This window comes from Aegilops tauschii, chromosome 1 (assembly GCF_002575655.3).
Source record: "Aegilops tauschii subsp. strangulata cultivar AL8/78 chromosome 1, Aet v6.0, whole genome shotgun sequence".
NCBI classification, from domain to species: domain Eukaryota; kingdom Viridiplantae; phylum Streptophyta; class Magnoliopsida; order Poales; family Poaceae; genus Aegilops; species Aegilops tauschii.
The window spans coordinates 45,355,600-45,369,746 of NC_053035.3; the positions used below are offsets into that span (position 1 = coordinate 45,355,600).

Sequence of the window (14,147 nt, forward strand, 5' to 3'; positions counted from 1 at the left end):
GTGAGCGACACGTGAGGAGGGAGGGGAGGTCCCTCGAGCACTATTTTGATGCTTAAGTGTCTTTTTTCAGTTTTTTCGTTCGCTTAGAACAATGCTGTTTTTTTAGTGTGTGATCATATCCGATGTTCTGGAACGGACTCTGTGTGTGATTGAGGGGTAGAATGGTAATCAAACCATCACGACGGCAAATCCTCTTTAATAATAGGAATTAAAACATTTCATCTAATTTTGTAAGTTAAATCTTTGCGCACTTGAAAGTTGAGAAAAGTTTGGACTTGAAATCTGAAAACACTGCTCCTCGGAGCCCAACAGCCACTTGTAGACCCTGGCGCACACACCTCTGACCTCCCTGAAGAAACCTTCAAGCTAAAAAAAAGCCCTCTGACCTCTCTCTGGTCCCGTGCTCTGGCCCTTCACCGGCGGCGGCCTCTCCTTCGCCGCGACCGGAAACAAGCTGCACTGTGAGACCCCCGTCCTGCACCTCCGCCCTTCGGCCCCCATTATTGGTTGTGCTCAACTGGCCTTGCCATTTTTCCTTCCAGATCTGAGCTCAGTTCCTCCTCCACGCTAGACCTCTACCGCCAAGTAGCCGCCGCCTCCTGACCTGTCGCCGCGGCCCCGCCTGCAGGTCTGATTTCTGGTGAGTTCCCTGCTTTCTCTTCGTGCTTAATTTCCGTGTGCTGGGAGCCACCATTTTTTCGCTTTCCCTTTGCTGGAAGTAGTGAGGGTGTGCTTGATTGGTTCACTATGGGTTAGGAGTACCACTGTCTATCAGTCTATGGTTCTGGTATGCACCACTGCTCGAGGTAAATTGACGAGCACAAGAAATTTCAAGCTGAAAAACATATACTACCAGATAGAATGCAATGCTACCAGTGGATTGATCCCTGCAGTATGGCATCCTATTTCTTTGTAAAAGATAATTTCCGCATCCGTCGATTAAATATCCCAGTAACCCATTAGTAAACCTTCAGATGGATTTTCATTCTACTTAGTATTAAACACCAGAAACAATTTGTTCCCCTGATTTGTCTAGGTAAAAGCAGGTCGGCGGCATCCTTATTGTTGCAAAATCTAGCTAAGAGTAGGCATGACATGAGATGCATGAAATTCAAGGAATGCGATTGATAGAAAGTGCTGGGTTAATAAGTTGACTTGTTATTAGTGAAATAAATGAAATTGTCGGTTCGAATGGGATGAAGCTCCATGTCAACTATTTCCTTTTGTCTTATTTTTTATCATTCATTTCTGATAAGTGTCAAATTTTCATTTCACTGTCAGTAGGCTGACACAAGAACATGGACCGTCGCAAGGAAGTTACCGCTGCTAAGTTAACCGATGATCTAGTGGTCGATATCCTCTCCCGCTTGACATACAAGGACTTTTGCCGCTGCAAATGTGCCTATAAGGCCTGGTCTGCCTTCTCCTCCGATCCAGACTACCGCAAGAGGCTGCCCAAAAAAGTAACCACTGGACTTCTGTACCAAGCCCGCAATACGTCTGCTATCCCGCTTGTTAGCCTGTCCCGAGATGATGGAGAAATCGATGGAATTCTTGCTGACGTGCCACACTATGAGCATTTAGAGTTTCTTGACTGCTGCAATGGTCTAGTCCTCTGCAAGTACAAGAGCAGCTATACTTCTCCAGGCATTTGCCGCTTTGTTGTGTGCAACCCAGCAACACGAGAGTGGAGAATACTTCCTGATACTTTTGTTGGGACTGATGGCCACCGTCGTACAACTATTTTGGCCTTTGATCCTTCATGGTCACCACACTTCTATGTCTTCAGCTTTAATCGCATGCATTCATTTCTTCAGTTTGGCGGGCAAAGTTGAGATGTTTTCGTCTGCCGGTTCCACGTGGCTTGTGGATGATGAATGGGATTCTGATATAACTTTTTCATGGGGGAAGCCTCACTTATTTCTTAATGGAATGTTGTGCGTGGAGATTAGGGGACAGCAAGTTTTGGTGTTTGAAGGTTTGGAGACAATGAGCGATGGCATACTGCCCTATCATTACACCATTGACTTGCCATTTGACTGTGCACCCGTGAGTAGTTTCACTGATGGCTGCTTTGACAAATCTTCAGGGATCTTACACTACGCATTGCAAGATAGAAGTGGTCATTCCATTGTAGTTTGGACTTTGGAGGATTATGCTCATCGTTTATGGCATTGGACCCTGAAGTGCCATCTTAACATGGCAGATGCATTTGGAAGGAAAGACTTGGTTTGCTATGACAATGGAGGCATCGGTGGTGTCCCTGACTGGTTTTGGAACTGCGATTATCGGATTCTCGCTCTCGAGTTGGAGAGAGAGCTTGTTGTCCTCTCTGACCATAAGACAATGAAGCTTATCTCTTACAATATCAGCACCGGGGAACTTAACGAGATACGAGACGGCCTTGAGGGGTATCGGTACTATGTGCCATGCTACTCCGAGCTTCCAGCCCAAGAACCTTCGGTGTAGTGTCATCTTCTGCTATCAGTGCCTCTATGACTGTTCCTATGCTCTAGGTGCTGAACTACCTTGTGTAAATATGCTAGTCGGTGAACCCTGTCATTTTATTTTGTTGATGCAGGGGTGATATGCTACCCTCCTGCACTGACGAAAAATTATTCGCCATGTGCCCCGGTTTACTACCTTATAAGTTTGTTATATGTAGGATTACATGTCTTTCTTAGGCTCAGTATCATTGTGGTGTTTTTTCATGAGCAGTTGGTCATATCTGTTTGTGGATAAGATCTCACTTTGTAGATAGAACCTGATATCAGTTACTTGAGTTTGCATTACAACTCTACGCTACACCTGGGGCTATATGATGCTTTGCTTTTGACTAGTATACTGTTATATCAGATTAAGCAGAAATATTCTCTGCATGTGTGGTACCGAAACTGGATCGAATGAATGTATTCTGTGAACCAAGGGATATGCATCCCAACATGGCATATGCATGATCTTTAGTTGGCAGCTTCGAATGACACATCCCAACAAGGATGCCACCAGCTGAAGCTATTGCAGGTAGAGTGTTCCAACAGAAAACTCTGCTTCCAACTAAAGATTAAGGAAAGATCCAGCTAGGCTTCCTTTTTTGGTCTATTGGAAATCAAATAAAAAAGGCCTAGTTTTGCTAATGAAATCAGTCAAAATTTCACTTTCTACCCGTGGCATGCAACTCTCATCCTAACTCCTTTTAACCTTATGCAGGCCCCAAGTTTCAAGATCAAATGATGGAGATTGCGTCGCGCTAGGAAACGAAGGTTAGCTCGTTAAAATCTGTATATCTAATTTGCACACAGGATACACTTTTTATGAACTCTTGCCTCCTCCAGGGGCTACTTGGTTATAGTTGTTTCGTCACACTATGAGTCCTGTCGAAATTCCACCACGTGGAGTTTGCACTGGTTGGCGCAATGTACTTCATTTAGGCGATACATAAACAAGTATACACAGTAAAGCAGCAGCACAACTAGATTCTTGGCCCACATTATGTGTGTCCATGGTTTCAGAAGCAGCCACAGGACCGAGGGAGCTTCCCCGTTGACCGGATTTTGGCCGCCTTCTCCCAGACTTTGCCCTCGGCGTTCCTTTTCTTGTCCTCTGCCGACATCCTCGATGCAGCGGCCACCTTGCTGATCCGCTTCATCTCATCGTTGTACTCCTCCAGCGCCTTTGCTCGCTTCCTCTCTGAATCACCCTGCAATCAAAACAGCCGGAAGATCGTGATCCAAAGCTATGAAAAGGGAATAATGGCAGAACAGAGCTAGGAGGAGGAATTCTAAGCAGCAGCAGAGAACCTCTTTGGGCTCCTTCTGGCGCCTGGCCTTGGCCTTCTTCTCAGTCTCCCATTCGGCTATGGTTTCCATCGTCTCGTTGTACCTGGATGAGTGTTAGTTAGCTAGCTAAAACTTGGCACTGTAACGGTGATTAAAATTCAGAAGATTATCGGTTTCCACAGGTCTTCTACTCACCGCTCCTTGATCTTCGCCAGCTCCTCCTTCTCCCACGCTGCCGCCATCCTCTCCGCCTCGCTGGAATAAACCATTCCTGGAGGCCTGGCTGCCGGTGGCGCCCTCTGATTCGCCGGTTCCTGCTCGTGCTTCCAGCTCCGTTTCCGCTCTTCTGGAAACGAGGTCGTCGGGTTAACCTCGGGCTTCGCCTTCCGATTTGCTTCCTCCTGCTCAAAGTTTCTGCTTCTCTTCTTGTCTGGTGTTTTCCTCGCGAAACTTGGATCGTCCTTCAGGTTCGGGATGGAGTCGGCCACCTTCCCTACCACGTTCTGGCCTGGAGTTGGACCTCCTGGCTTCTTTGGCGTCGGTTTCACCGGCCTCCTCACCGAAACATTCGCTGAAAAGGTAGCCACGATTTAGTAGTAGAATGTACATAAAACACACTGTCATACTTGATTTGCCATATAGTGATTTTGTCCACGCTGTTTATGCATGCATCCCTTACCTCCTTGTTCGTCTTCGTCGCCAACTTCAACGATTTCTTTGTTACCACTAAACAATCTTGAGATTTTGCTTCCTTCAGTTGGCCTTTTCATGCTTCCACCTCTCCTGGGTGGTGATCTCGGCGGCGGGGCGGCTGTGGGCTCATGAACTGTTACACGCTTCTGCCGAGATGCTGTTTTCTCTGGGATAGGCTTCTGCTGTGGTGGTAACTTCTCTTCCTCCATTGCAGCAATGGCATACGCCACTGCCGCCACCGTCGCTGCGTACGCGGCGTCATATTCTTCACCTGTACCAATTTGCCGGGAAGATATCAACTCCACATTCATTTCTTTGATCACATTCACAGGTCAAACCAATTAAATGCGGATTTTGATGGTATACCTCTTCCAAAAGGCGTGCCTCGCTGTCGCTGTGGTGGCATTGCCATAGCCTGGCCGCTGCCCTGATCTTCCTGCCCTACACCAGAAAACCGGACCCTGCAAAATAGCGAATCAGCTTTGCAACATCTTCAACTGATCCTGCAGATACTAGCCTACCACGGTGCAATGGGCAATGGCTGACTCCCCATTTTTTCTGAAATTCTGAAACATATGAAAAAAAAAAATCTGTAGAAAGCAGTAATGCCGATGCTAGAAACAGAGTTGTAACAGGTTCCCTTGAGGCGATACCTCGATTGTCTCATTCCAGCGTCCATGGCGCACAACCCAACCGCGCGAGAAGAGAACCAAGGCCCTTTTCGATGCGCAACCTTATGCCGTCTAACTTACAAGCTTATGTTCTAAGCTAAAAGCATTGCAGCACATATATATACATATGGGGAGAGAGATGGAAAGATAGAAAGAGAGGGATGGAGCGAGGCACGAAAGCTGTTATCTTGGAGGCAAGCAAGTGGGATAGCTTTTGCCTCGTTAACAAGTCTTTGGGAATCTGCTGGACTCCTTTTGCTTTGCAGTGTGGTTAGCTGCTACTGCCACTATTATTCCTCTACCTCTTCTGGATATTTGGGTTTCTTGACCCCCTGACGGAGTCTTTTTGCCTTGCCATGCAGATTTTAGCTTTATTCCATGACCGAGCTTTTCTATATACATATAATTAAGTCGCGACGAAAAGCCTTGTTTGCAAGTAAAGATTCTGTGTGCTTTGTATGCTGATCAAGACATGACAGAGGAGTAATGCGTTGTTGCTAGATTTTCGTTCATGGGGGCCACAAGTCATTCACCCAAAGTCAGTCCACATTGTGTCACTAGTCCACCGGTTTGAAAAGCTGCTGCTCTCTCTTTCTTTTCCTTTTCTTTTTACAGATTTTGAATTCAGTTTAGCAGACAACACCCACGAATCATCTTAAAAGATGCAGACTGCTACTTCCTCCGTTTCTAAATATAAGCCTTTTAGAGATTTCAATATAGACTACATACGGATGTATATAGACATATTTTAAAGTGTAGATTTACTCATTTTGCTCTGTATGTAGTTCATATTGGACGAATATCCATCACGCACCAAATTATCTATCATGATTTTTTTTTTTGAATTTTTCTAGTATTTGTTTTGAATTTTTTTCTTCATCGCGGGGTGCAGATGAGGCTGAGCACCAAATCACTGCTCTCATATTGAAATCTCTAAAAGGTCTTATATTTAGGAATGAAGGGAGTACATATTATTGATTATTTAATGATGTCAAGGGAAGGGAACTTGTTCAGAAATCAAAGCAAGCAGGTACAAACATTTCCCATAATGGTTATGGTTGGTAATGGTCATAACATAATAATCAGTAAAGCAGGGTGCCGATCAAAACTGGCACTCCTTTTATTTTTATTTACTCTGCTTATTAGAATTGACTGAAGTCAAACTTTGTAATGTTTGACCAAGTTTATAAAAAACAATATAAACATTTACCATAACAAATCTATATGATGTGAAAATACATTTAATAATAAATCTAATGGTACTGATTTATTATTATAAATGTTCATATTTTTATTTATAAATTTTATCAAAATTAATAAAGCTTGACTTTGACCAAAACTAACACCCGACCTAAACAAAAACAAAGGGAGTACGTAAGTCCATGCATGTATCCAAAGAGTTGTTCATGTATCAGTATTAAAGTATAAGATTCGTCAGCTTCCACGTTCTATTTCACTGGGTATGAGCAGAAGGTTGGGTGCGTCCCACATCCCCAGACCCGAATCGATGGTTGTCGATATCAGGAGCGCGCGCTCGTCTGCGCCTAACAATTTTCGCAAAACCTACACCTATTAGAGCATCTACACTTCTACAGCCAGGCATTACTAATTTGGCCCCTCAAACGCCGTCCGTTTTGACTCTTTATATTTGCTGCCAAATAACCACGTCGCTCAAATTCTCTCATTTTTCAGTCATTTCGTCGAGCACATTGTGTGCAGACTTGCAGAGCACACCCGAGGCCAGCGGTTGGCAAGCTAGCAAGCCAACTGCCGCGGCGGCTAGCTAGCAAGTGGATGTGGCTGCACTGCGGCGGCCCGCCCGCACGTGGCTGTGGCGAAGAGCATGCACGGCGGTGGCGCAGCACAGCAGCCCGACCTTAGCGGGCGTGAGTTTTGGCTCGGCCGCGGCTCGGCAGCTCCGCCGGGCGCGCGAGAGCTCCGGCTTTGCTGCAGCGCGCGCGAGCTCCGTCCTGGGCGCGCGAACTCCGGCCCCAGCGTGTTAGGCAGACCCGGCCCGCACAAGCTTAGTCCCCATTGCGCACGAACTCTGTCACGGCGAGCGAGAGCTCCGACCAGGGTGCGCCAGAGCTCCGGCTCAGCCACGACGCGCGCCCCCCGCGCGTCACGAGCTCCGTCTCGATGCGGCATGGCGGGCACATGAGCCGGGCGCACGCGAGCTCCGGGGCGGCGCGGGCACAGCAGCTGCGCCGGAGCAGCACGGGCGCGGTGGGGCGGGCACAACAGCCGTGCCAGAAGCAGCGCGGGCACGACACGGCCGCGGCACGGGCGACGGCTCCAGGGCGGCGCGGGCGAGTTCCGGCACAGCGCTATGGGTCTGGCACGGCGTAGGCGACAGCTCCAGCGCGGCGCGAGCGAGTTCCTTGCCGCGGTTTTCTCGTCAAGTCACTGCATGTGGGGTCGAGTGGAGGTGCCCGGGCGTGACCGGGTAGCCTCATGTTGCCCCTAGATTTGAGACGGATTTGAGATACGCTGGTCAGTCCAGACGTTTAAGAAGGAACTGAGGAGTCTGCTTGGGTCATCTTTTTTTTACCGGACGGATGTTTCCAGCGTTTGAGAAGGATATATGGGGTCCAGATGTAGATGCTCTTTGTCCTGGACACATATTAGTAGGACATGGACTAGTACTTTCTACACGTATACCACGTCAAAATTAGGTGTCAATGCGGGTCGAGGTAATGAAGGCGTGTTCACATCTTCTTCCTTCTTGGGGCATCGTCTCGGAGCCGGTTACAACCTGAAGACCGGTGGATGGCGGCATAATCGCCACGTGGTTTGTTGAGATCCCTTATCTGAGATTCGCTGGAATCGACTCCGTTAGTGACAATGACATGTGCTCGGTGGTCGTTTTTGCATGACACGGTCGACGCAAGTCTTGCATAGTTCCCTTGCGAATCTCGTCGTCAAAGTTGGAGTTGTTGATTGTTCGCCCTCTGAAGACATAAATAGATAGACTGAGTCTGTCGAGGTCTCTCAGTGGAACCTCAAGCTCATCGAACAATCGGGAACCTTGCCAGCAAGACCGTGACTAACTTGAGGGCTACTGTTGGGGTTGTAAATACGGTATTGGCCCAAGTATATGGATGGCCCACCAAAGTCCCATGACATGTCCAAGATACGACCGAGAAGACCATTGGCCATCGTCATCAACCCATCAAAGATAGGAGGGTGGCTCAGGACCACCCTAAGAGCATCTACAACAGCATATGACAAATATGACCACTCAAACACCCGCGGGCGCTCCCGGGTGTGTTCGTGGGCAGTGGCCGGTAAATGCTCAAATTTGCACAACTGCATCTGGACACCTTATACTAGAATTGTTAAATCCATATAAAAGCATGCAAAGAAAAAAATCTACGTACTACGTAGTTCACCTAGGCTACTCCTCATCGGAGATGTCGACTATCTTCGTGCCCGGCTCTAGGTACATGGGCGGGAGTAGCAGCTCCGGCACCTCCGGCTACTCTGCTCCGCCCTCCTCCTCTATCTCCGCGTCGAGTTCAGCGAAGAGCATGTCAATCACTGCCCGCTCCTGTCGGAGGAACTGCCGGTTGGCCTCCACATAGGCCTCATCCTGGATGGACTCTAGGATGGCCTGCTGCTCAGCCATCTTTGCGGCTTGGGCGATGGCGAACTCCCCCTCCACGTCCTCCATATTGAAACCTGCTCCACCTCGTCCTCCTCTGGATCCTCCACCTCCATCGGCTCTGGCAACTGATCTCCCTCCTCCTCCTCCTCTGCAGCCCGGCAGCAATGCGGGCGGCGCGCCTCACTCGGATCTCCTCCGTGATCTGGTACCGACGCTCTAGAATGAGCATAGCGTACGTTGTGATCTTCTGCCTGACCATGGCGATGCCGGGGAGCATGGGGAGAGCGGGGGAGAGGAGGCGGATGGGCTCGGGTTATGGCGCAGAGAGGGAGGAGGTGGATAGGCTAGGGTCGGGTGACGTCGGCCGGCTTAAATAGCCGAATTTGGCCTCGGGTGATGAGCCGCCACGGCGCGACGCGACATTCACACTGCGGCGACGGAGGAGATGTCCATCTGACTATCGGGTTTCTGGGAGTTTCCTTGTGGGACCCCATCGTCAGTCCTACGTGGTGGACGTGCCCGACGCCCCCATATTCGCCCCATATTTGGGCTGGATATGAGGGGTGCTGGTCAGCCCGAGTGTTTGAGGCCCATTCAAGGCGTTCGTCTGGTTCACATTTTCATGACCGGTTAGTGACCGGGCGGGCCGCCCAGGCGTTTGAGGCTGGTTTGGGGCGCCCAGCTGTCGATGCTCTAAGTCCCAACAATCGGATTATGAGCCAAGGATTAGCATTCGACAATAGGAGACGAAGGGAGCAGTCGGCTATGCTAGTAGTCGATGGCTCCGTAGGATATCTCTCAACCACAATGTCTTAAAGATGGTAGTCACCCAATGGTGGAGTAATCTAGTTAAGTTAAATACGACAATTAATAATAGTAGATGTCAAAAAGCAGTCGGCCATACCCGAGGCCATAAACAATATTAATACCAACCCATTATGTACCCCTCCTAGCGCACTCTATATAAGTTAGGAGGGAAGCATTGGGCTGAGGGTGAATGATCCACGCCCTGTACATTACGCCAAGAGCTAAGAGCACAATATTACCTCCACCATGGTTGGTCCGAATCTGTATAATTCCTTGCTGATAATCCCCAAATGCAGGGAATCATCGTAGCAATTCCCAAAGGTGGAAGTGATAAGTATGGAGTGTCGAACCCACAAGGAGCTAAAGGTAAGATCAATATTCTCTCAAGTCCTATCTGCCACTGATACAACTCTACGTACACCGAACGTTTGCTTCCAACTAGAAACGAGAAATAAAACTACGTTGTGGGTATGAAGAGGATAACTTTGCATGGTATCGGAGAGCTAAAATATAAAAGTAGATGTTGTTATCATAAAGTTAGAATATATTACTAATATTATAAATAGCGAGTGTGGAATAATGATGGGTCGGTGTGCGGAATTATCCTAGGCAATCGTTAACAAGACCGGTAGTCGTCATTGCAATTTCATATGAGGGAGAGGCATAAGCTAACATACTTTCTCTTCTTGGATCATATGCACTTATGATTGGAACTCTAGCAAGCATCCGCAACTACTAAATATCATTAAGGTAAAATACAACCATAGCATTAAAGCATCAAGTCCCCTTTATCCCATACGCAACAAACCCCTTACACGGGTTTATGCTTCTGCCACTAAAGCAACCCACTATAAGCGAATCATGAACGTATTGCAACACCCTACATCGGGAATCCCTCACGCTTGCGCGACACGAAGGGCACAATAGGGCAGCACCAAAATAAAACATACAACTCATACCAATCTAGATCATCAATCAACCCAAAGACAAAGGATATCTACTCAAAACATCATAGGATGACAACACATCATTGGATCATAATATGTGGCATAAAGCACCATGTTCAAGTAGGGATTACAGCGGGGTGCGGGAGAGTGGAGCGCGTAAAAGAGATAAGGATGGTGATGTTGATGAAGACGATCACCGCGACGATGATTCCCCTACCGATGGCACTCCGGCGCCACTGAGAGAGAGGAGGAGAGGCTCTCCCCCTTGTGCTTCCTCCTCCATGGCCTCCCTCCTAGATGGGGAGAGGTTCTCCCTGAAGGAAATATGCCCTAGAGGCAATAATAAAGTATTATTTATTTCCTTGTATCATGATAAATGTTTATTATTCATGCTAGAATTGTATTAACCGGAAACATAATACATGTGTGAATATATAGACAAACAGAGTGTCACTAGTATGCCTCTACTTGACTAGCTCGTTAATCAAAGATGGTTATGTTTCCTAGCCATAGACATAAGTTGTCATTTGATTAACGAGATCACCTCATTAGGAGAATGACGTGATTGACTTGACCCATTCCGTTAGCTTAGCACTCGATCGTTTAGTATGTTGCTATTGCTTTCTTCATGACTTATACATGTTCCTATGACTATGAGATTATGCAACTCCCGTTTACCGGAGGAACACTTTGTGTGCTACCAAACGTCACAACGTAAATGGGTGATTATAAATGTGCTCTACAGGTGTCTCCAAAGGTACTTGTTGGGTTGGCGTATTTCGAGATTAGGATTTGTCACTCCAATTGTCGGAGAGGTATCTCTGGGCCCACTCGGTAATGCACATCACTATAAGCCTTGCAAGCATTGTGACTAATGAGTTAGTTGCGGGATGATGTGTTACGGAACGAGTAAAGAGACTTGCCGGTAACGAGATTGAACTAGGTATCGAGATACCGACGATCAAATCTCGGGCAAGTAACATACCGGTGACAAAGGGAACAACGTATGTTGTTATGCGGTCTGACCGATAAAGATCTTCGTAGAATATGTGGGAGCCAATATGGGCATCCAGGTCCCGCTATTGGTTATTGACCGGAGACGTGTCTCGGTCATGTCTACATAGTTCTCGAACCCGTAGGGTCCGCACGCTTAACGTTACGATGACAATTTTATTGAGTTTTGATGTACCGAAGGAGTTCGGAGTCCCGGATGAGATCGGGGATATGACGAGGAGTCTCGAAATGGTCGAGACGTAAAAATCGATATATTGGACGACTATATTCGGACTTCGGAAAGGTTCCGAGTGATTCGGGTATTTTTGGAGTACCGGAGAGTTACGGGAATTCGTATTGGGCCTTAATGGGCCATACGGGAAAGGAGAGAAAGGCCTCAAAAGGTGGCCGCACCCCTCCCCATGGTCTGGTCCGAATTGGACTAGGGAAGGGGGGCGCACCCTTCCTTCTTTATCCTTCCCCTTCCCTTCTCCTACTCCCACAAGGAAAGGAGGTGGAGTAGGACTCCCCCCTATGGCGCGCCTCTCCCCTTGGCCGGCTGCCTCCCCCTTGCTCCTTTATATACGGGGGCAAGGGGGCACCCCAAAGACACAACAATTGATCCTTGAGATCTCTTAGCCGTGTGCGGTGCCCCCCTCCACCATATTGCACCTCGATAATACCGTTGCGGAGCTTAGGCGAAGCCCTGCGTCGGTGGAACATCATCATCGTCACCATGCCGTCGTGCTGACGAAACTCTCCCTCAACACTCGGCTGGATCGGAGTTCGAGGGACGTCATCGAGCTGAACGTGTGTAGAACTCGGAGGTGCCGTACGTTCGGTACTTGATCGGTCGGATCGTGAAGACGTACGACTACATCAACCGCGTTGTGATAACGCTTCCGCTGTCGGTCTACGAGGGTACGTGGACAACACTCTCCCCTCTCGTTGCTATGCATCACCATGATCTTGCGTGTGCGTAGGAAATTTTTTAAAATTACTACGTTCCCCAACAGTGGTATCAGAGCCTGGTTTTATGCGTTGATGCTATGCACGAGTAGAACACAAGTGAGTTGTGGGCGATATAAGTCATATTGCTTATCAGCATGTCATACTTTGGTTCAGCGGTATTGTGAGATGAAGCGGCCCGAACCGACATTACGCGTACGCTTACGCGAGACTGGTTTCACCGTTGCGAGCACTCGTTGCTTAAAGGTGACTGGCGGGTGTCTGTCTCTCTCACTTTAGTTGAACCGAGTGTGGCTACGCCCGGTCCTTGCGAAGGTTAAAACAGCACCAACTTGACAAACTATCGTTGTGGTTTTGATGCGTAGGTAAGAACGGTTCTTACTAAGCCCGTAGCAGCCACGTAAAACTTGCAACAACAAAGTAGAGGACGTCTAACTTGTTTTTGCAGGGCATGTTGTGATGTGATATGGTCAAGACATGATGTGATATAATTTGTTGTATGAGATGATCATGTTTTGTAACCAAGTTATCGGCAACTGGCAGGAGCCATATGGTTGTCGTTTTATTGTATGCAATGCAATCGCCATGTAATGCTTTACTTTATCACTAAGCGGTAGCGATAGTCGTAGAAGAATAAGATTGACGAGACGACAACGATGCTACGATGGAGATCAAGGTGTCGCGCCGGTGACGATGGTGATCATGACGGTGCTTCGGAGATGGAGATCACAAGCACGGTGCTTCGGAGATGGAGATCACAAGCACAAGATGATGATGGCCATATCATATCACTTATATTGATTGCATGTGATGTTAATCCTTTATGCATCTTATCTTGCTTTATTTGACGATAGCATTATAAGATGATCCTTCACTAAATTATCAAAGTATAAGTGTTCTCCCTGAGTATGCACCGTTGCGAAAGTTCTTCGTGCTGAGACACCACGTGATGATCGGGTGTGATAGGTTCTACGTTCAAATACAACGGGTGCAAAACAGTTGCACACGGAATACTCAGGTTAAACTTGACGAGCCTAGCATATAACAGATATGGCCTCGCAACACGGAGACCGAAAGGTCGAGCGTGAATCATATAGTAGATAAGATCAACATAGTGATGTTCACCATTGAAACTACTCCATCTCACGTGATGATCGGACATGGTTTAGTTGATATGGATCACGTGATCACTTAGAGGATTAGAGGGATGTCTATCTAAGTGGGAGTTCTTAAGTAATATGATTAATTGAACTTAAATTTATCATGAACTTAGTCCTGATAGTATTTTGCAAATTATGTTGTAGATCAATAGCTCGCGTTGTTGCTTCCCTGTGTTTATTTTTGATATGTTCCTAGAGAAAAATTATGTTGAAAGATGTTAGTAGCAAAGATGCGGATTGGATCCGTGATCTGAGGATTATCCTCATTGCTGCACAGAAAAATTATGTCCTTGATGCACCGCTAGGTGACAGACCTATTGCAGGAGCAGATGCAGACGTTATGAACGTTTGGCTAGCTCAATATGATGACTACTTGATAGTTTACTGCACCATGCTTAACGGCTTAGAATCGGGACTTCAAAGATGTTTTGAACGTCATGGACCATATAAGATGTTCCAGGAGTTGAAGTTAATATTTCAAGCAAATACCCAAGTTGAGAGATATGAAGTCTCCAACAAGTTCT

At 47.3% G+C, this 14,147-nt stretch overlaps 1 protein-coding gene and 1 pseudogene across 2 annotated transcripts; one reads left to right on the top strand and one right to left on the bottom strand.

Moving 5' to 3' along the window:
• The first annotated feature begins 290 nt into the window (after positions 1 to 290).
• LOC109756734 (F-box protein At5g07610-like) lies at positions 291 to 2,805 on the top strand (annotated as a pseudogene).
• A 459-nt stretch (positions 2,806 to 3,264) lies between these two features.
• Positions 3,265 to 6,514, bottom strand: LOC109756733 (uncharacterized). Of its 2 annotated transcripts, XM_045231869.2 has the most exons (7): positions 5,123 to 6,514; positions 4,991 to 5,035; positions 4,836 to 4,930; positions 4,456 to 4,740; positions 3,972 to 4,347; positions 3,798 to 3,879; positions 3,265 to 3,697 (listed from the first exon to the last, which is right to left on the bottom strand). In XM_045231869.2, exons 1-7 carry the CDS (start codon positions 5,146 to 5,148, stop codon positions 3,506 to 3,508), a joined length of 1,101 nt encoding a protein of 366 aa, XP_045087804.1. In that variant the 5' UTR covers positions 5,149 to 6,514; the 3' UTR covers positions 3,265 to 3,505. The 2 variants fall into 2 exon arrangements, with proteins under 2 accessions (XP_045087804.1, XP_020171157.1); XM_020315568.4 differs by lacking the exon at positions 4,991 to 5,035 and having other exon boundaries at positions 5,123 to 6,509.
• Positions 6,515 to 14,147: the final 7,633 nt, after the last annotated feature.

Coding starts and splice junctions, on each gene's coding strand:
- LOC109756733 (XM_045231869.2), bottom strand. CDS start 5,148: ATGGACGCTGGAATGAGACAATCGAG. Junction 4,348..4,455: donor CGACGAAGACGAACAAGGAG/GTAAGGGATGCA, acceptor CTACCTTTTCAG/CGAATGTTTCGGTGAGGAGG. Junction 3,698..3,797: donor GCCAGAAGGAGCCCAAAGAG/GTTCTCTGCTGC, acceptor TTTTGATTGCAG/GGTGATTCAGAGAGGAAGCG.